The sequence below is a fragment of the Diabrotica undecimpunctata genome, chromosome 1, assembly GCF_040954645.1.
Source record: "Diabrotica undecimpunctata isolate CICGRU chromosome 1, icDiaUnde3, whole genome shotgun sequence".
NCBI lineage: Eukaryota > Metazoa > Arthropoda > Insecta > Coleoptera > Chrysomelidae > Diabrotica > Diabrotica undecimpunctata.
Genome location: NC_092803.1, coordinates 156,191,214 through 156,214,761, shown reverse-complemented (window position 1 = coordinate 156,214,761; position 23,548 = coordinate 156,191,214). Strand labels below are relative to the sequence as shown.

At 32.9% G+C, this 23,548-nt stretch overlaps 1 protein-coding gene across 2 annotated transcripts in view; it reads right to left on the bottom strand.

Annotated features, from left to right (window-relative positions):
• LOC140441002 (uncharacterized) overlaps positions 1-23,548 on the bottom strand; it is a 34,440-nt gene that overhangs the window by 2,187 nt on the left and 8,705 nt on the right. Inside the window, exons 2-3 of one of the 2 annotated variants that reach the window (XM_072531382.1) lie at positions 19,314-19,387; positions 14,689-14,783 (exon numbers count right to left, since the gene is read on the bottom strand). In XM_072531382.1, coding sequence (XP_072387483.1) covers positions 14,726-14,783; positions 19,314-19,387 — 132 coding nt within the window. In that variant the 3' untranslated portion in view covers positions 14,689-14,725. Of the gene's footprint in view, positions 1-6,466; positions 6,663-14,688; positions 14,784-19,313; positions 19,388-23,548 lie in introns of those variants that run through there. The other variant, XR_011950962.1, reaches the window with a different exon arrangement.

Sequence of the window (23,548 nt, the reverse complement as noted above, 5' to 3'; positions counted from 1 at the left end):
TCATATTAAATTTACAATAGAAAAAGAGCAGAAACAATCCATAAATTTCCTAGATGTAAACATTATCAGACTTGAAAACACAGACATCTACATGATAAAAACTCAGTTCTTAACAGATGGGCACAACATTTCAGCGAACATCTAAATATGAACGATATTGAAGGAGGTTACAACATAGAAAATCAACAAAATCTACAACGTCAATTACACAGCAAAGACCCAACAAGAGAAGAAGTGTCAAATACCATCCTAAAACTCAAATAAAATAAAGTCCCAGGAATTGATAAAATCTGTTCGGAAATGTATAAAAAAAGGTGGTGATCAACTGTTTGCAGCAATCCATAAACTACTAGTACTTATGTGGCAGAATAAATTGGTACCAGAAGAGTGGCTAAAGGGAATAATATGTCCGTTTTATAAAAAGTGTGATCAACTGGAGTGTAAGAACTATAGAGGCATTACTCTGTTAGCATCTGCGTACAAAATCTTCGGCAATTTTTTGTTTGAAAGATTTAAACATTTTACAAAGGATATTGTTGGTCAATATTAATGCTAAATTACTGCTGGAAAGTCAACTACACATGAAATTAAAGAACATGGGCAGATTCTAGAAATTTCACTAGAACCACCATATACACCATCTCTTCGTCGACTTCGAAACAATTTATGACAATGTGAAAAGAACTGCATTATATAATGCAATGATAGACTTTGGGATCCCACCTAAGTTAGTTAAGTTGACCCAACTAATAATGCAAAACGTAAGCTCATGCGTTAGAATTGAAGGAGAAAACGTTCTTTGACATTAACAATGGTCTAAGACAGGGTGGCGCGCTGACGTGTCTCCTTTTTAATATTGCCCTGGAAAAGCAATCAGACAATTAAATATTAGAATTAATGGAACTATGTTTAACAGATCGACGCAAATTCTCGCATTCTCTGACGATATAGTTATAGTAGGCAGAAGTATGAGAGACATGTTGCAGTATTTTACAAGGCTTGCGGACGCGGCAAGTAAATAAGGACTTGTGGTTAACGAGGAAAAAACCAAATATATGTTGATTTCTAAAAACCCCCGAAATACCCAACAGAGAATTCAAATTAACAACCATACATTAACCTTGAGCAAGTCAGCGAATTTACATATCTTGGATCGCTAGTAAATGCAACAAACACGACAAGCGACGAAATAAAAAGACGCATAGCAATAGCAAACAGAACTGTTCACGGTCTCTAGAAACGTTAAAAAAATAAAAATATAAAACGTGCAGTAAAGCTTAATATATACAAGACCTCAATAAGACCGGTTTTGATATATGGGGCTGAAACGTGAACGTGGAGAAAAATTCTTAGAAAGATTTTTGAGACGGTAAATGAAAATTGACTATGACGTCGAAGATTCTTTAAACTATATCAGTTAAACACCGATCCAGATATTGTGAAATTCGTTAAAGTGCAGAGACTTAGATAGTCTGGACACTTTGCTAGAATGTCAGAGGGCACAAAAAGTAGAGGACGACCACGAAGGAGATGAATTGATGATAAGGAAGAAGACCTACAGATTCTAAGGGTCAGAAGATGAAGGGAAAGTTACTAGGAATCGACAGGAGTGGCGACTTCTTTGTGAGCATGCCAAGATCTACAACGGATTGTCGAGCCACTCATGATGATGATGAGACTCAAAAACAGTTATCTATAAATTGGCAGCTTATCATAGCATGTTACATAGATTAATAGAAATTCCCATATTAAAAAACAACTTCGAGATAGAATTGAATATCATTAGACAAATATCAGTAAACTAAGACTACAACGAACAGACAATAAACCAAAAACTGCAGAAGAATGCCCTTAAATTAGTCTTCCAATCCACAGAGAAAAAACACAGTACTTTCTGCTCGATTACAGATACAGGCAATATATCATCAAAAATAGCCAAACACATAAAAAAGAAAGCAATAGCACAAGCTTTCAGAACAAACTACAACTGAAGCAAATATATTAAGAACAACAAGAGCCAACAGAAAATATAGTTAAAAAGTGGGATATACAAACTTACATGTGGCGACTGCCCAAAAACTTACATTGGTCAAACGGATAGGATCTTAATCAAATGGATAGCAGAACATAAAATGGCTTTCAATGTTAGAAAAATAGATTCTACTTACGTACTTCGCGTAAGATTAGATCCTTATTTTAATAACCCATTACAAATTTTTCACATTTAAAATAAACGCTTTAAGCTATCATTATTATAATCTATGGAAATTACACAGGACGGGGGAGAAACAATTCTCCCATCTCAACTTATTAAGTTAAAGACTATACAGTGTTAGACGCATAACAAAAATATTTCACTTGAGAAAGGCACTCTAATGAAATAGCTGTAGTGATAATTAATTATAATAAAATTTGTGAAAGTATTGAAAACAAAAGTTTTCAGTGTTTTATTGCTTAAATATATAAATTATTTATCCTTGTGAAAATATTCTTACTTGTTCCTGAAGATTAAAGATTATAAAGCTTTTTGTAGAATTGCAATTTATTCAGTAGTTTTTAAGAAAAAATATCCAAGAAAATCACTAATTAAGGCATTTTTCCATCAAAACATTAGAAATAATTCCAAAAGAAAGCATATTTTGAAAACTTACCAAAGAAAAATGTGTTTAATAATTTCGATGAGATACGCCTAAAATTTAATTCCAAGGTGATTCTGTAAAACTGTATTTATAAGATATTGGTTAATAACAATGCCAGCCCACTTAAAAAAATTTTAAAAAAAATAATTTGATCCTAGGAAAATATATAAAATCGAGTAAAAAAGATTTGGCGCATTAGAAATTTAAAGAAAAAATTAGTCGGTATATTCCGTTTCTAAGCGTCTTTTTAGCGGTAAGCCGCTCGCCTAGTAGAAAGATGTCTGTTTATATTTATATATAAACATGTTATCTATTAATCATTTTAATTTAACACGGTGTAATCTTGCTTTCTTCCCTAGAGTATACAGTTAAAGTAATTACCTGTAATCATATAATGTTGTCCCAGAAATATGCCTCAAAATTCTAACAAGACTGTTTAACCTTTGTCTTGTCTCTGGGCATGCCTGGACCCAGTAGTAAAATTCAAATGTTTATATATTTATTATATCGTAAATTTGAGACATGATGTTTCATGATATCCTTAAGATAAAGTTTATATACAATTTAAGGTATTTGCTTTTTGAAATATCAGTTTGGTTTTCTTTGAAATAAAAGAAACACATCTGTTGTTTATGGGTCCACCTGTACCCAGAAGTGTTTCCAAATGTACGTGATGTTTGTTTTGTTTATTTTTCTGAGAAGGGTGATTAGATTTTATGTGTTCTATTTTCGGAAGCGTTTGTAGAGTATCTTTAGTGTTGCACCAGACTTTATCGCTTGAAGTGTAGAGTTGAGAGTGTGGTGTACAATCATTTGTGAAAAACAGAATAATAAGCGCTTGCTGAAAAATAAGCTCCAGGAGAGGACTCACGGAAGAGGAATTACGAAAAATCCTTGACGAAGATTCAGAAAATGAAGATGAATCTACCAATTTAGAAACCGTCACTAGCGATGAAGAGTTAGTAGATGAAGAATTTTCTGAAAAAGATCATGTATCTACGGTTCTCTAAAAAAGTAGATTTACAGATTTACAAACACAGTGCTTGCGATGGGACAATTTGGAACAAATATCCACGACCTCAGTCACGTGTGAGGTAAGTGGGGGCTCAAGTGCTACACTACAATATTTTCTTACTAAATTTGTGGGTTTTACTAATTGCGTTATATATTGTTTATATCCATCAATATACTAAATCCTGTACCAAGTGGAATACTATAGTGGAAACTAACAGAGAACGTTAAAAGAGAAGAGTTAAAAGCTTTTATAGGTAAATACTTTCATTACAGTTACAAAATAAATTAACTTAAAATTTTGCATTTTTAATCAAGGTTTATTTCTTCTGACTGGTATTCATAAGGGTTCCGGAGAATCTCTGCAGGAACTTTGAAGCAATTCTGATGGTAAGTCCATTTTTAGAGATGGATTTGCGATTTGATATTAAAGAGGATAAACCTGTTCGACGGAGGCACGACAAGTTAGCTCCAATTAGAAATTTTTTTGATTTATTTGTAGCACAACTTCCCAAAATGTTTGTTCCATATGAAAGCCCCACTGTCGACGAACAACTTATACCATTTAGAGTTAAGTGTACCTTCAAACAGTATATTCCAACAAAACCACGTGGGAAATATGGAATTAAATTATGGCTTTTATCTGATGTCAAAACCGTGACGTACGTCACGGCAGAAATGTGGTTTTACGACTTATAAAAGATGTAAAAGATAAAAATATTAATTGAAAAGGCCGAATATCAAATCCCAATGTATATGGCATTTGTAGACTTTGAAAAAGTATTCGATAAGGTGGAACATTGGGCAGTTAAGATGTCTTTACAAAATGGGAGAATAGACTATAGATATACGGACTTAATTTCCAATATATATGATCAAGCAACAGCATCCATCAAAATAGTTGAACAAACGGAGCCCATTAAGATACGGCGACGAGTCAGACAGGGTGAAAATATATCACCTAAACTATTCAATCAAGCTTTGGAAAACGTTATGAGGAAACTATAATTGGGAAAAACGGGGTATTAACATAAATGGCCAATACTTGAATCACTTACGATATGCAGACGACATGATATTAATAACAGATAAAAGGGAAGAATTGCAAAATATGATGGATGAATTAAATAGCGAATCAACAACAATAGGTCCACAAATGAATATAATGAACCGAAAATTATGACCTACCAACCAGAAGAATTAATAATTACAATTGCACAAACAACTGTAGAACAAGTAAAAGAATATGTATATTTGGGACAACTAATTAAATTAAATAAAGAAAATCAGACCGGAGAAATAAAGAGAAGGATAAGGTTGGCTTGGGTATCCTTCGGAAAACTTTCCTATATACTAAAAAATAGAAAATACCCCCAATATTTAAAAACAAGAGTCTTCAACCAATGTATAGTTCCTGTTCTCACCTACGGTTCTCAAACTTGGACGTTTACAAAGGAAAACATCGAGAAAATAGCAAAGACCCAAAGATCCATGGAAAGACAAATACTGAACATCAGGCTATCAGACAAGAAAACAAATACTTGGATCCGCAACAAAACAAAAGTGACCGATGTATTAACGCAGATAGCAAAACTTAAGTGGAAGTTCGCTGGACATACCATAAGACAAAAAGACGACAGAGGGAATAAGATGATTATACACTGGAAACCATATAGTTATAAACGAAAAAGATGAAAGCCACAAATGCGATGGTCAGATGACTTGAAGAAACACGCAGGCCCTAAGTGGATACAAACTGCCTACAATATAGAGACGTGGAAGAAGGAAGAGGAGGCCTATGTCCAAACTTGGACAGCAAGGGCTGTATAGATAGATAAAAAAGATGTTCAGAATTCTGGGCGAAACATAACCACGGATAATTATTTTTACTGACTCCCATTTAGCGACTAAATTATTAAAAAGTAAACTAACAATAATTGGAACATTACGAAAGAACAAAACTTTTATTCCAGTTGAATTTCTATCAAATAAAAGTAAAGAAGCCCTATCATCAATTTTTGGGTTTCAGAAGAATATGACTTTAGATTCATATAGTCCTAACAAGGGTAAATCTGTTTCTTTTGTTCTCGATGCATTTAGAAGACCAGGTGTCATTGCAAGAACATAAGAAAGCAGACATTATTTTAGAATACAATAGAACCAAAGGAGGTGTAGATACAACATATAAATTAGCGTCAGCTTGTACCTGCAAAAGGTGGCCACTTTGCTTATTTTATAATATTTTAGATTTGACGGTAATTAACGCATATGTGTTATATATGCATGTAAATCCTCAATATAATAGGAACAAACTACATAAAAGAAGGCTTTTTATAAAAGAATTGATATATAATTTAACAGAAAAATGTCGAACTACCCGAATGACAACAAACGTTCCACAAAAATCCAAATAAATTTACATGCAGCAGCTGGAACAAGACAAAATGCAAATGAAAGTCCAAAACGTGGAAGGTGTAAAGACTGCAGATGGGAAAAAGACAGAAAATCTCGTACAAGATGTCAAGCATGTAAGAGGATTATTTGTCCTGATCATTCAAATATCTTTTGTAAAGCTTTTGCGAATTAATAAAAAAAAATTTGAATTTAATTCACAACAGGTATGAGTTTTATCCACTGGGTCCACCCGTACCCATAGACAAAAAATATAACATTTACTTCGGGAGAGTAGGAAGGTTAAAAAAGTTTGACATTTTACAAATTATTAATTACCTATTCTAGATCCTACCGTACATAGTTCATTATAATAAACTTAATAAATAGTTAAGTTATAATAATAATTAAAACATTATCCATACCATACAACTAGAAGTAAACATACGCCTGCACATATTTCGTATCTTGATGTAACATCTGGGACAATGCATAATTGGAAGTAACAAAGACGAAACTGTCGACATTAAAGTGAAAACAAGAACGAAGACCAACAGAGTTTTACTGATATTCATCGTTATGCTGGAAAGAAAGTACTGAAGTATTTTATAAATAATACTGTTTGTGTATTTTAGAATAAGAAATGTTTGGTTTGATTTCCGTAAAAGTGAATAGATAAGGTGATGAGATGGAAATATTGTATTTGTTTGACCAAAGTGTCGCGGTTACATTTCCTTTGCAGGATATTGATAATAAGATCTGTTGATATTATATAAGTCATATTAAACATTTTAAAATGTGATTAGTAATAACCTAAGAGAAACAATCTCAATATGTACAGCTAAATTCATCCACTGTGTTTATTTAAAAAGGCCCCTTTATCAAGATTCCAGAAATGCAAAGTATTAGATAGAAATGCCGAAACACGTCAACTTTAATAGGTTGACTGCCAGAGCTAATACATAAAACTTTAATTTTTACTGATTAGTTTTTTTTTTGAAAATACTACCTCATGTGTTTATAAAGTTAACTTGAATTTGGATATTTGATTATTTCTTATTTTAATTGACATTTCTTATTTTGAGTAAATTTTATTAGTGTAATCTTAATTTGAGTAATTTTTATTACTCCAATTTAAAAATATTCTATATTGTTAAGAGAGTCATTTTCAAAATGGGCTAATAAAATGTTTCTATTGTTTTAGATTTGAAGTGATTTACTATAAAACTTTTAAAAAACAGTTATACCTATAATAGTAAACAGATGGGCTTGGAATCAGATACTTATGGGCGACAATCAGATATAGGTTTAATCGGTTATAATACTGCGGTGTATAAGGCAAGGAGAAACCAACACACTAAATATTCTCAAGATATTATAACTATGGCAAGTTACGGAAAACAAAAGGCCCCTAGTCCGTGGCAGACCTTAGATGGTCAAGGGGTGCTAAGAATCCCCATGACAAATGCTAGGAACTACCCGAAAGTGAAAAACAAAAATTACAAGTTAAAAATTGGAACCTGGAATACAAAATCTCTCTTTATGCCAGGAAAATCTCATAACATCGTAAGAGAAATGAAAAGAATGGGAGTCAACATTCTCGGAGTTAGTGAAGTTAGATGGATCTGGAAACATCGATAACCATATAATATACTATGCTGGTAATGACGATCCTTATCAATATAATGGAGTGGCATTTATAGTTGACCAGAAAAGCTGTAAATGTATAAAGAACTTTATACCTATATGTGATAGAGTAGCTATGCTGCAAATTAATACCACACTCCTCGTAATATTAACTTTATTCAAGTATATGCTCCTACAGCAGAAAAACCAGAAAGAGAATTATGAGAATTCTACCAAGAGATCAAACAGCTAATGAAGATCACAAAGAAAAATGCTGTAAACATTATTATGGGAGATTTTAATGCCAAAGTAGGTGAAGGGCGGACCAAAGACGTAGTAGGAAACTTTGGTTTAGGCCAAAGAAATGATAGAGGAGAATTACTGGTCCAATTTTGATAAGAAGGAAATCTAATGATCGCAAACACCTGGTTTAAACAACCAAAAAGAAGATTATATACATAAAAAGCAACTGGCGACAATCAAAACCGCATAATAAGAAACCAGATTGATTATATATTAATTGACAAACGTTATAGAAATGAAATCAGGGGAGTTAAAACATATTTCGGGGCGGACATCGGTTCCGATCACAACCCTGTTGTTGGTAAAATTTCAATTAAACTAAAGAAAATCAAATATAGAGAGAAGATAAAACCTAGCCTCGAAAAACTTAAAGATTTAATAGTACAGGCAGAAATAGAGAAAACACTCAATGATACACTCAAAGAAAAGTTCAATGAAGCACCCGCGGAAACAGAAGAAACAATAGAAAGTATTTGGCACACCTTCAAAACAACAATCACAACTATACAAAGAGAACAACTACAAGACAACATCAGAAAAAGAAAGATTACATGGATGACAAAAGAAGTCCTAGAATTGATGGACATAAGGACATCTTACAAAAATCGCAATGAAAGAAAATATAAAGGAACCCAGAAAATTATCTGAAACAAAATCAGGAAAGCCAAAGAAGTATTGATGAGCAGCAACTGTGAGGAACTCGGAGATTTACTAAAAAAGCATGACTACTTTAATGCATACAAAAAGATTAAGAAAGTCACAAATATGAAGAAAAAAATCACTACAAAAACTTTAGTAGATGACAACAACCAAATAGTATCTAGTCCAGAAAATGTAGAAGATATCTGGGAAAAATACATCAAAGATCTGTTTGATGACGAGAGAATAGAACCACAAATGAATATAGTACAAGAAATAATACTTGATATATTAACATCAGAAGTTACAAAAACAATCAATACGACAAAGCCACGACAAGCCTCATGTCCAGATGAAATATACGTAGAGATGATAAATCTTATCAATGAAGAAAATCTTTAGACGTGAACACTATTATTTAACAAAATATATATTACTGGAATCTTCCGAGACGACTGGCTTAGATCGACATTTATACCTGTACTTAAGAAAAATAAAGCAAATAGATGCTCAAAGTTCAGATTAATTAGCCTGATGAGCCATTTTCTGAAAATTTTACTTAAAATTGTACATCAACGAATATAGAGAATGCGAAAGAAACCTGAGTGAAAATCAATTTGGATTTCGTATGGGGCTCGGTACAAGGGAGGCATTATTTGGCCTCCAAAAATTACTACAAAATGCCGAGATCAGCAAAAAGACGTGTTTCTCTGTTTTATCGACTACGAAAAAGCGTTTGATCGAGTAAATCACACAGAACTCATAGAAACGCTAACACAACATGCTATTGTCACCTCGGGGGAATAATTAAGGGTCTAACCACCTTCTGTTATCCCCAGGTGCTCTGTAGAGGGCTTCGAATATACTGTCGAGAGCTCCTCTACTTAAGTCCATTTTCGGGTTATGGACTTGGAAAATATTTATCTTCGGTGTCTTGCCTTGAAAAAGGCAAGATATTTCTTACATGACAATTTCTTCGTCGAAATAAAAACACCAAGTTAAGTTGAAACAATTCTCAGCGACAGAGTACGGAAAATAAATGCAGGAAGCAGAGCCCCGAGAGCACTAAGCTCTCGGAGAGCCCGTGAGGGACTGACCTGGTTGACCTGAAAATCGCCAATATTTATATGCGCTGTTCGAGCGATAAATAGGGATTTCTAGGTCAAGAGCCAATGGAAAAATTCGAGGCGGGGCGATGCGCATCGAAATGCGTACTAATCCACAGACTATGGCATTCGATGACATCCCCTCTCCTCTGGAGACTCTGCGGCTGGGAAAAAAATTTATTGATTAAAAAATACAAATGTGAAAATACACAAGAAAATATGCATAAAAATACAAGTAAAATGTTCATAAAGAAATTCACACAACACTGCACTACTTACAGGGGGAGCTCGGTGGTGATGACGACATCTCAAGCTCCTACAGGTCCATCCTCGGTCGGTGTGCCAACTCCTCCAACGGGCTCGTCTTCTTCTCGGTCGTCCGGATCTCATCTGCCATATCCAACGGGGTTTCGTAGAGTACCAGTGTGCCGAAGCCTACGTGGTCGTCCAACCACTTTCGGTAGGGGGGCGATGACTGGGTCTACTCCGGGACTTCCATCGGCATCTGGGGCTTCTAACTTTGAATAAGCCTGGCTCGTTAAAGGTGTCTGCACGTCGAAGGCGTCAGGTCTGCAGAAGGCCTCGATGTCGGAGTGTTAATTGCTTTCTAACACTACGTGGTTCTCCCCATTCTTTTCTTGACTTCAACCTATGTTGAAGTCAATGGTGTGTTGCCTTCTGTGAATTCGAGCTGGGTCGTGGGTTCGGATTTTAACCACGTTGTCGGGCGCCATGTCACCTCGGGGGAATAATTAAGGCTCTAACGATCTTCTGTTATCCCCGGGTGCTCTGTAGAGGGCTTCGAATATACTGTCGAGAGCTCCTCTACTTAAGTCCATTTTCGGGTTATGGACTTGGAAAATATTTATCTTCGGTGTCTTGCCTTGAAAAAGGCAAGATATTTCTTACATGACAATTTCTTCGTCGAAATAAAAACACCAAGTTAAGTTGAAACAATTCTCAGCCACAGAGTATGGAAAATAAATGCAGGAAGCAGAGCCCCGAGAGCACTAAGCTCTCGGAGAGCCCGTGAGGGACTGACCTGGTTGACCTAAAAATCGCCAATATTTATATGCGCTGTTCGAGCGATAAATAGGGATTTCCAGGTCAAGAGCCAATGGAAAAATTCGAGGCGGGGCGATGCGCATCGAAATGCGTACTAATCCACAGACTATGGCATTCGATGACACTATAGACCATAACACTGTAGCACTTATTAAAAAACTATATTGGGATCAAATGGCGTCGATCAAAATAGACAATCGTCTGACAGCAGAATTACCAATAAAAAGAGGAGTTCGTCAGGGCTGTGTACTTTCTCCACTGTTATTCAATATATATTCCGAAAAGATCTTTCAAAATGCCCTCAAAAATATTATAGAAGGAATAAAAATCAACGGAGAATACGTAAACAACTTAAGATACGCAGACGACACCGTCATTATTGCGGACAGTGCCAAGGGTTTACAACATCTTTTGAATGTCATAACCAAAGAGGGAGATAGATTGGGACTAAATATAAACACAAATAAAACAAAAGTAATGGCTGTTACACGTGCACCAAATGTCGACATTATTATTTGTATCTATAACAAACATATAGAACCAGTACAAAGATTCCAGTATCTTGGTTGCTGGATAACAAACGACCTTGACCACGAGGTCGAAATACGTGCTCGTATAGAATATGCTAGGTCCGCGTTTCAACGAATGAAAAAATGTCTAATAAACTCTACGTTATCGTTGGATATCCGATACCCATTTGTAAAAACGTTTATTTATTCCATATTGCTATACGGAGTGGTAACATAGACACTCGGAAGTACAAGTATTAGGCGTATAGAAGCCTTTGAGATGTGGGTTTTTTGAAGGATGCTGAAGATCTCTTGGACAGAGCACGTGACCAACAACGAGGTGCTAAGAAGAATGGGTACTGAGAGAGAACCTGCTAAATATTGTAAAAAACAGAAAAACGAGTTATCTTGGACATATTTACAGAGGAGAAAAATACAACTTCCTACTACTTATAATGGAAGGGAAAGTGGAAGGAAGAAGGGGTTTAGGAAGAAGAAAATGCTCCTGGTTGAAGAATGTAAGAGACTGGACAGGCATGGACACACATTCGATAGTAAGAACAGCTCAAGATAGAGAGCAATTTGCTGTAGTTCTAGCCAACCTTCAGTAATGGAGAAGACACCTTAAGAAGAAGTAAACAGATAATAATAATGGACTTTTCAAGTGACGATACGTATGACGATCCTGATTTTATGCCAAGTGAGACAGACGAATCAGATTCAGATTCGATTGGATATTCCGACGAAGATTCTGTTCATGAATTGACTTCATGACCAGTAAATTCATCAGCTTCTACTCCAACCTTTAGGGATGACAACAACCAACTATGTACATTAACATATTTATACGAAAGAGAGTTAGTTGAAAATCAGCTAAAGAATGTAGTCTGGAAGATGTGTCCAGAAGATTATCCAAATCAGTTTGAATTTATTGCAGAATACAAAAGTTTTCTAAAAGAAATATTTAAAGTAATGTTTGCAAATGCAAACTAGTCTTAACTGACGACATAATTAGTGTAATAGTTGATGAAACAAATCCTTATGCCACTCAAATACTTACGACTGGTCAAGATATCCAGCGATCCAGACTTCATGAATGGAGACCAGTTAATAAAGCGGAAATTTATCAATTCCTTGTTCTTAATGGATGAGTTGTATTGGTGAAAGTACCAGTTCTTTGCGACTATTGGCGAACAGGTAATTTATATAATTTCCCACTATCTAGGTCTGTTATGTCCAGAAACAGATTCGAAATAATTTTAAAAATGCTTCAGTTATCGGGCAACACGAAAGCCCCAGAATTTGACCGCTTACATAAAATACAAAACGTGAACAATATGTTTATTAGTAATTTCCAAAAATATACGCCTGGAAGAAAGTCTAATTCCATGGAAAGGACGATTGCTCTTCCAACAGTATATACCCAATAAACGCCACAAATATGGCATAAAAATTTTTAAGTTGTGTTATGTCAAGGGATACGCCTAGAATATGTCAATATACTGTGGAAGATCAAAAAATGGAGAGGTTGGCGTTGCTGAGAGTGTAGTAATGGAGCTCATTGACAATCTTTTGGATGAAGGTAAGGTTTATACATGGACAATCACTACACTAGTCTTTCGTTGGCATATCGTCTGCTGAACCAAAATACCGTTAGTTGGTACACTCAGATTCGATCGGAAATATTTGCTACAACATGTTACTGCCAAACTCAAAATGGTAGAATGTGCTGCCATCACGAGTAAAGATGATATTAGTATTTTAAAATGGAGGGATAGGAGAATTGTTTCTGCCCTTACTATAAAAGATTTTGTATTGTCAACAGACCGTTGAAAAGTCTGTTGACTATAACACGTTCATCGATTTAAGCGACCAAATGGCGTTATATACTACAGTATTAAGACGCTGTACTAGGTGGTACAGAAAATTATTATTTGAAATTATATGGAGAACTAGCATCGTTAATGCTTATTTTCTATACAACAATATTCATTTGAGAATACAGAAGTCCCTTAAAATTACTGAATTTAGGAACAGGTAATCCGTTCTATGTTGCAAAAATACGCAACTGATGTACCACCACCGCCAAATCCGCCTGGACATAAATTAATTAATAAAGTAAGGTGTTCGGAATGCTACAAAAAGTATAGCAAAAAGGAACTGTGGTTGACAGAAAAATCAAATTTACAATTTAAGTAGAAACAATGGGCACCGATGCAATAAAATGTTTTGTTTAACGTGCTTTAATAAACACGATTAGTTGTTTTTTAAAAATAATATGTTTTTTCGTTTATTATTTAATTTTTTTAATATTTACCAAACAATAGTATCCACAACCCATTTGCGTGAGATATCCGTTGGGGCCACTACGACACGTCTCCAATGTAAATTGCATTAAACTGTGTAAGTATTATATAGGAAATACCGCCTCACAATATATGATTGACTGGTATGTCCTATAAGAAACACTGGGCTCTCGCCGAAGTCTAGAGTGTGTCTTATAGGAAACACTAGCAGTCAACCTGTTAAACTTGAGGGAACACTTTTTAGCTTAGGTCACATTTTCTGTAATGAAAAATAGTGTTGGTCCTTTCAGGTAATTTTTAATAATTCCATTTTTAATAGTTGTTAGTACCTACGCCATCTATTAAAGATCGATAATTTACTAATATAAAGCACAAAGATGAATTCTGTTATTGTAATTATTAACATAACTTTTTTAATTGTTATTATTATTTTTATTTTTGTCACTATTTTTATGACTTTTTGAATTGTCATCAGCAATGATGTCATCAACAATAAAGCAAAATCAGTCAAATTCACAAAGTAAAAATAAAACAACCGACATCGACGGATATTTAAATTACCACTCCAACAACAACAACGTATACATCAAAAAAACAATTATTATTGTCATTTATAAACGACGAGAAATTCCATAAGATTAAAGAAAGAAAATAACAAATCACCACAAGCAATCCGGAAAAATTTACAAGAAGGGACTTAAACATGACAACAATACCATATGTAAATGACTTATCAGAAAAACTAAAGAGTGAACAACAATATTCAAAACAACCAATACGCTGAGATCTATCCTGTCCAAAACCAAACACAACAGCACAATAAAGATAAAAAACGGCAGTCATAAAATACCTTATAAGTGCAAAAATGTCTACGTGGGAGAAACCGTAAGACCAGTAAGTGTCAGAATAAACGAGCATGAAACATACGGCCAAAGAGACAACAAAGAAGTGCATTCTTGAAGCTAAGGAAGGTTCAGTTCAAAAATTTGCTTGTCCAGCCTAACGGGGGCAATAAGAAAAAATTTAAAATTTATTCGATTATTTTTATTTTATTAAACATTACAAAGAACAACTAAACAAACTATTAAAATACCTAGATGATGAAGATTTCTTCTTAATACAAGAAACTTTTATTCCAAAAAATTTTCAAAAAATGGATCGTCCGAAAAGCGTTTATCTGCGTCTTCCCTAAAACAGAACAATCAGTCAATTACAACACAATAAAAAGTGTATGAATATATATATATATATATATATATATATATATATATATATATATATATATATATTTATATATATATATATACATATATATATAGTATGATGCAAATGTGTGGAATAAATTCATTATTTTCGAAACAGACGACTTTTAAAAAAATCTTAAAACACGTCAATTTAAATTTTTGAATGCCATCAACTACTATATATCGATACCTTTTTGCCATAACATCGTAAGTGACAAAATTAGAGAAAACAGTTTTATTGAAGAATCGTATCTATCAAGCCGCCAGGCACCTCCCAGCAAAATTATCGTAAGGTATAATAGCATAGTCTTGGAGAAAAAACCGAATTTGCTGTAACTTAAGTCACATAAAAATGTGAACAAATCTATTTTGTAGTTGTGAAAACATCGCATGGTCACCAAAACATCGTAAGGTGCAAGTCACGTGGTACAAAAATTGCTACTTACGATGCAGCGAAGTGTGTTACGATCTATTAGTGCACTGTGTATAGCCGCAGAATCAGAACCACAAAATAATTTTTTCGGTAATTATTTATGGTTTTTACTTTTGCTTTAGGCATAAAAGATAATAAAACGTCGAAAACAAGAGGCTGGAAGAAGCAGAAGACAATGTTCGTACAAGTATATAATTAGGTGGAATGATGTGGAACACGAGGTGTGCCAACAATTTTTATTGAAAACCTCGGATATTTCACAAATGACTTTGAGATATACGAAAGAAAACTCTACGTCAGCCTCATTTTCCAAAATAGATCCGAGAGGTAAGCATGTTCCACATAACAAGACTGGGAAAGAGCAGAAGCAGAATGTTTTAGATTTTATCACGTTGCTACCCGCTGTTCCACCTCATTATTGCAGAAATAAAACATCGAGAAGACACTTACCCACTGAATTTCGTAATGTATCATTCTTATACGAACTTTTTAAGAAGAAACAGTTAGAAAATGGCATAACTAAGAACGATATCGTTTCCCTGTAAGTGTTCTAAAAGATTTTTAAGGCAGAATTTAATATCGGATTTCACTTGCCGAAAAAAGATAAGTGCAAAGTATGTGAAGTGAGAAAAGACAAAGATTTTAAGGAAACAGAAGAAACAAAGCAATTGTATGAAAAACATTTGGAAAACAAAGAAAAATGCAAAGACTCATTTCTAGCTGATCAAAAAAAAAACTATCTTAGATTCAAAATTTTTATGTGCTAATTTCGACGTACAGAAGGTGTTAAACACACCACATGGAGACAATTTGCTCTTGTACTACACCAGAAAGTATGCTTATTACAATCTTATAGTTTACGAAAGTGGAACCCAAAATGGGTTTTGTTATTTGTGGGGAGAATGTGACGGAGGACGTGGCAGTAACGAAATAGCTACCATAATCTACAAATATTTGCAAGAAGTTGCATCTAATGATCCCGACTTTTCTTAGGGATTCTGTTAATATAACATAAATCAGTGTGCGATACTTACTACCAGGCCATACTTATGTGTCTGTCGACTCAGTTCCGCAACAATTGAGCGGTTTATCAAAAAACGCGTAGTATGGGCTCCATCAGAATGGTGTACATTGATATCCAACTCTCGTACCAAACCTAAACCATTGGAAACAATAAAAATTGATTTCAGCGACTTCTTAGAATGGAAAAAAATATCTGATGATGTACTAAAACCGAGTAAATTCAAATGTAAGAACGGAAAACCTATAAAAATCAGTGAAATTAAAAATGTAAAATTTGAGAAAGGTAACCCAGATATTATTATAGAGGTTGAATATTTAAATAATGGCCAGAACTGCATCAATTTCACGATGGAATTAAAAGGAAAAAAAAACCAAAACGGCTTTAGTCTCAAAAATTGTCTATTTCCGTTGCAAAGAAAAAAGACTTAATTGATCTCTGCGACTACAATATAATTCCTCTCAGGTTTCAAAAGAATAAAGAATATAGGCTAATGAAAACGTCAGCTACGCCAGATAAGCTAGCAGAATCCGATGAGGAAGACGAAAGCGATGAAGGGCCCTAAGATTAGATTTCTGCTGACTAGCTATGATTCACATTTATTATATCACATGCAATAACATTAAGGTGGGTACACATATGCGAGCCGAACGGTATACGTACAGTACGCGTACAGATCCTTGAAAAATATTCTACATCGTACTAATCGCATACTTATCTCGATCCATGGAAAGCGACAAACCAACAATGAACACACATGTGCGAAATGATTCATTTTATTTATAATTTGGGTACTGATTTATGTTCCTGTTTTTGCTTGTTTAACAAAAATAAAATTATGTACAGTAATCATCGACGTATAAATAAAGATTTTATCTTTATTTATACGTCCATGACAATAATCAGTTTACTGTTTTCTCACGTCTCTCTAGGAAGGGACACGTCATTCACACAATGTCGATTTGATGACACAATAAAAATGTTCGCTGCGTCTAGTAAGCGCCGTCCAAACTGAAAGCCGAGCTTCCTTTGAAGTCGTAAATAAACCGCAACAATTTGGTTCGCGACTAGTCACGATGAAACAGTACGCAAGCGGTTTTTTATGCCGTACACATTAACGAATATAGCGTTCACAAACGGTTCGCGAACAGTTCTGCTCGCAAATGTGTACCCGCCTTTAGATATTATGACTATTTGTAAGTTTGTGAGTAAAGCGATTTGTTGTTCAGATAAATGCCTATTGTACTTTTTACTTTTCACAAATAAATTACCTTAAATAAATGATTTTTGGTATTTTTTTATATATATATATTTATGTTACTTTATGAGGCTGTGTCTAAACATACTTTTTATCGTAAGTGCTGAGCTTACGATAACAATCATAATGTGAAATTGTTTCTGAATTTACCAAAATTATCGTAAGTGTTGGACTTGTATAAAACTACAGTAGCAAAATTATTTTTAATGCTTCCAAAGTAACGTAAGTCCAACTACAAAAAAACTGAAACTATTTTGAAGAAAAATCATTACTTTACTTCAAACACTCATCATAATACGTCCGGATGCCAATTTTCACTTCAATTGGACATTTCTAAACACGTTTATTGAAAAAACTGCCGTACTGTAAAATTTACTAAACGAGACTTACGATGTTATGGCAAAAAGGTATCGATATGTGTTGGACATTACGTCATCAGTGTCGGCGTAATGACGTAATCGACGATTTTTTTAAATTCAAACCGAGGTCAAGCGATAGCTCATTTGAAAGGTCTCCTTATCGTATTTATTTCTACAGGGTTCACCAAAACTATAAATTGTTAAGTAACATGGAAGTACAATAAATATTCATTCACTGAACTAAACTACACTATAGAAAGCCACTGGGAATACAACAAAATAGTGTTTTTTGCTGGTTCCGAAAAAAATACATTGATAACAAACAATGCTACCTTATAATCTGAAAAATTAATTATTGTAGCAAGTATTCCAAGTTATTTTTCAAAAATATTTAAACCAATATTATCATTGACTCAATCAATCAATATTATCAGGAATCCTGTATTCTGGCTAAAGAAAAAAAAAACATTCAAAACGTGTTTTCTTGGAAATGTGTTTCATAAAATCTAATACGTCTTGTATAAATAAAAAGTCAGACATAGATAAATTGAGCAACATTTATTGTTACTTACTGACAAAACATCAAAAATAAAATAACGACTTACTTTTACATATACACACCGTAATACACCAGCATACAAAACATGTTGCATACTATCAAAACAGGTTTAAGATACTACTTCCATTAATATAATAGCAGGAACTCCTAATTACTTTTTAATCACACTATTTTTGTTTTTTTTTTCTGTTCTCTATGGATCAGTCAAAACACACCATGAAAAGATGTCACTAACAAAATTTTAACTTTCCAACTAAATTTTAAAATGTATATTGTCCATTATTTTAAATGTTATATTTTATATGTGTGTTTTTAATGTTGAGTGTCGTAGCTTTAGAAAAATAATCTCAACGACTAGTAAGTTGTAATGACAATTTGAGATATGTTGTAAATATTTACACTTTCTTCTAATTACAGTGTCTTGAAGAAGGACACGGAATAAAAGAATTCCGAAAGCTCGACCAAAAGTCAAAAGAGTGTTTCTATAACATCCCGGCCAAACCTACTGACTGCAGCCCTAATAAACTGTGTTGTTTGTTTATATCGACAGTCAATAATATCCAGTATTTCTTGTATATATATATATATATATATATATATATATATATATATATATATATATATATATATATATATATTATATATATATATATATATATATATATATATATATATATATATTATATATATATATATATATTATATATATATATATATATATATATATATATATATTATATATATATATATATATATATATATTATATATATATATATATATATATATATATATATATATATATATAATAGATATAACAATGGAATTAAATTCTTTAATAATTACCTCTCATCTATTCTCACTTTAAATCGCTGAATACGTTTCAAGGCATCTTCAATATCTTTGTTTATTTGATATTCCTAAAATATATAGAGGAGTCAAAATTAAAATGTTATTTTAAACCACTGTTATTACAATTTATTTAGTGCTACGTAGAGTAACAAAATATAGCAATATTACATTTTTTACATAATTAACGATGTAAACAAACTAAAAGATTGGCTAGTTAGTAGTAATAGTAATATATAATCATTGGTCATACTTTATGATTAAGGAACATAGAACAGATATAACTCAAATTACAATGTTAAGTTAATTGGTTCTTCCTAGTCTAAACCCTCCCTGATATTCTCCGCTTATTACGTTATCATTTTCCATAAACTTTTCCTTTTATTTCTTTAACGTTATTCAAAGTTTTCTTATGATCCTCCTAGAAGTATATCTTCTTTGTTTCTGTAATACTTCGTATTAATGTTTTTAGTTTCTATGGATTTCATAACTTCTTGGTAGACATTTTTTACCTCTTTGTTTATGTAAGTTTCTTCTATGTTTTTTCGATTGCTTTTTTAGTGTTCTCTTTTCTCCTTTCTTTAAATTCTATTAACTTTATTTCTAGCCATATAGTTTTCGATAGTATTTTTGTATTTTCTCTTTCTCTTTGTATTTTTGCCCTGGTTCTACTTACCAGAGCCATTTTTTTATGTATATATTCATATTTCTGCCCCAACATTGCTGTATAGACATTCATATGACTGTCCGTATCAAATGATTTCGGGTGTTATCAACTGAAAACAGCGTCAATGAAAATTTTTAAAAAAATTCATTAATTTTAATTACTTTAATCTAAAATAATCTTTCAATGTATTACGATATTATTACATACGATGATGTAAAGGAGTACATCTCCATATGGCGCCTAACAGTTCCATAGCGATAACAGTCTGAAACTCATTAGCGATACAACTACAGATTATTATCAAAATATATAAGAACACAAATAAACGTCTCATGTTCTCTAAACGGAATGCTCCAGAGAATAGTTAGCTGACCTAATTCCAAGAACTGACTGCGCTGAATAGTAACTTCATTAGGATATTTGCGTTTGTACGACATTAAGTATTTGTTATGACGGTAAGTTTTTGTATCATTATTTCAAACCACATGCAAATGTATGTTTTAAAAGATTATAATTATGTAAATATATGAGTTTGCAGGTATTTTTACAATTAATATTGCTGAATGGTTTTGCGCAGTATTAAACATATATTTTTTTTCTTTATATAATTTTATCCAATACACTTCACTTAATTTATATTTTTGTCACTAAATAAGTTGTATTTTTTTTATTGTTTTTGTATAATACAAAGTAAAGTTAGAAAATGGTGCTCCGTTTCCTGTTGGACGTGAATTATTTCAACTTTCCATTTTATTATTAGTGCTTTCCGCTATTTATTCAATGGTATCTTTAATTAACATCCTTCTTTTGGAGCTGTATGTTCTTTCTCTTTTAGCGTTACAACCCGTTGTGGATTTTGAGCAGCTTAATAATATTCTTCTGATCTGCCGTGATAACTACTTCTCTTTTTTATTTTTTGATGTTGATATTTTAGATTCTGATCTACATCATCCATCCATCTTTTATTGGGTCTTTTCCTGGTTTATGTTCCTTGGGATTTCCATTTTGGTATTATTCTTACAGTACAAATACCTGGAATTTTTTAAATCGTCAAGCCTGTTGCAGTCTTTTGTGACTTCATAAATCTAAACGATCAGCGGTTGGCATTTATTTTTTTACGTGCCGATATTGCAATGATTTTTCTATATCTTTTTAATATTTTTCACTTAAATACTCTTAATTGATTTTATTACTGCCTAACTGTGCTGCAGCTGATCTACTGAGCTAATTGTATATTAATGTATATATAGTAGTCCAAAATCTTTTGACTAGTTTGGAAAAAATATGAAAATACTTTTTTCTTTTTGGGTTTTTATGAAGTACTCAAAATTCATAAACAGTATTTTGTGAAAATATAGTTTTAAAGTTGTTTTTTGATTTTCTTCAAACTATTTAAGCAATAATTGTCCTCCCACTTTCTCGTTCTGCTCGTGAAATGTGACTGAAATCAAGCTTGCAACGACGACTGTTTTAACATGTCGTCTTTCATTTTGTTTTTTAACTTTTTAACGTATGTATTAATTTTTAAACTGTCTTTTTAAACAGTAACATTTTTAAGTATAGTTGCAACTTCAGTATTATCATGTTATTTAACATTGTTGTTTATGCCACGAATCTTACATTCGGGTAAGTTTTTTATAGCTTTTTTATTGCACCATTTAAATTGTTACAACATAGTAATTTTCTTTGTAGACCTTGATAAAGGTGGCAAAAAACCACCGAAAGCTTGGATTCAGAATAAATAGTACGCCTTAGCAAAGCTCTATTTTTTATTGACTACCACACCCAAAAGAAAAAAGTATTTTCATATATATATATATATATATATATATATATATATATATATATATATATATATATATATATATATATATATACGGTCTTCGTCATAATGAAATAATAAATAAATCTTAAACTATAATTTCTTACCAATACTTTATAAATATAAGAAAAATGACTTTATTGCTGCCTGCGATATTTTCGATACTATTTTCAGTCCCTAACAACGCTGGGTTTCATTTTATGAGATGATGTGAAAATCTTCCAAAAGACCATTACGAATTATATCCCCAATGTGTTCGAGGAATGACTTGGTGTGTTAGATGCAGATCAAAATGCTGTATCAATGTGGTATAAATGGATCAAGTAATGTAAGCGCAGGCAATTACTCCAAGTAAGCTCTGGTAAAAAAACATAAAATTCAAAAAACGGCTCCGGCTACCAAAAAACCTAACAGAATACTAAGAGAAGGCGAAAGCCACAAAAGATACTAACAAAACGTATGCAGGGCCTCACATCCTCGAGCGCCGAGTCACCAAAATGGGCTTAGTCCAAAGCGGAGATTTGAGGCACGAGCAAGCAATACAGAATACATAAGTCACTAAAGATAGCGGAAAGAAAGCGCCTCACGCTGGTCTACATCATTCAGGGTAGAATTTTGTGTGTGAGTCCTTGAATCCAGGACTCCCACATGACAAGTATTTTGCTGATAGGAAACCTCTATAGCGCATCAATCAGAGTGCTATCCGGGGTCAAGAGGATAGTCTAGATCATTGGGGAGGATAGACGTTTAAGGCGAGCAAATATATATTTTCTGATTTTAACTACCTACTAACTATTAACAACGCACGCGAAAGCAATCGCTGGGGCCCGATAAAATATTTTCCAAATCCAATATTGTTCTATTACTTATAAGTATACGTTTCAATTTCCACTTTGGAAATCGTTTTCAAAATACAAACATTAATAAATTAAACAAATTTTGTTTTTTTTTACTTGGTAAAAAAATCTTCTAATAATTTAATTTTATCTGACTCATTGAATGGTCTTGATGTTTTATATACAGTGTCTCCGTAAAGTATGGAATAAATTCGATATTTTTCGGTTTTTAAATTTAATGACATTTTACAATAAAATTTCATTATACAAGATGATACACATTACAGTGATGACGTCATCAGCTCTTTTTTTAAATGTAACACCCTGTATTTAGGACATTATTAGATCGAGAAAAATGAGCTTATTTCAAAACAGTATAATGCTCTGGTCTAATGGATATAATTTGAAAGATATGCCCTTAGAAAATAAATTATTTATTATCAATTGCAAAAAAGTAATCTACTTCTAGTTTTTTTAAGTAGAAATGAATTTGAGTGTAAAGCAAAGAATTGAAATACTCATGATGATTGGCTATGGAGACAAATGGCGAACTCAGATGGAAGTGTGTAATTTATTTAATGATAAATATCCAGAAATACCCATCACGCAGTCAACAGTAAGATATATTGAAAAGAAATTTCGAGAAACTGGTACGGTTGAAAATGCACGCAAATCAGGTCGTCCCTCTGTAAATTATGTTACATTAGATGTTCTACTTGCTTTTGAAGAACATGCGCACACTTCTATTCGTAAGGTTAGTAGTGATCTCGATGTTTGCAAAACAACGGTACACGAAGTACGTAAAAGTAAGTAAAGTAAGTAAAATGCACAGTTGTACAGGAATTAAACGAGGATGATCCAGATAAAAGAATACAATTTTGCGAAATATTGATGGATAACAGCAACC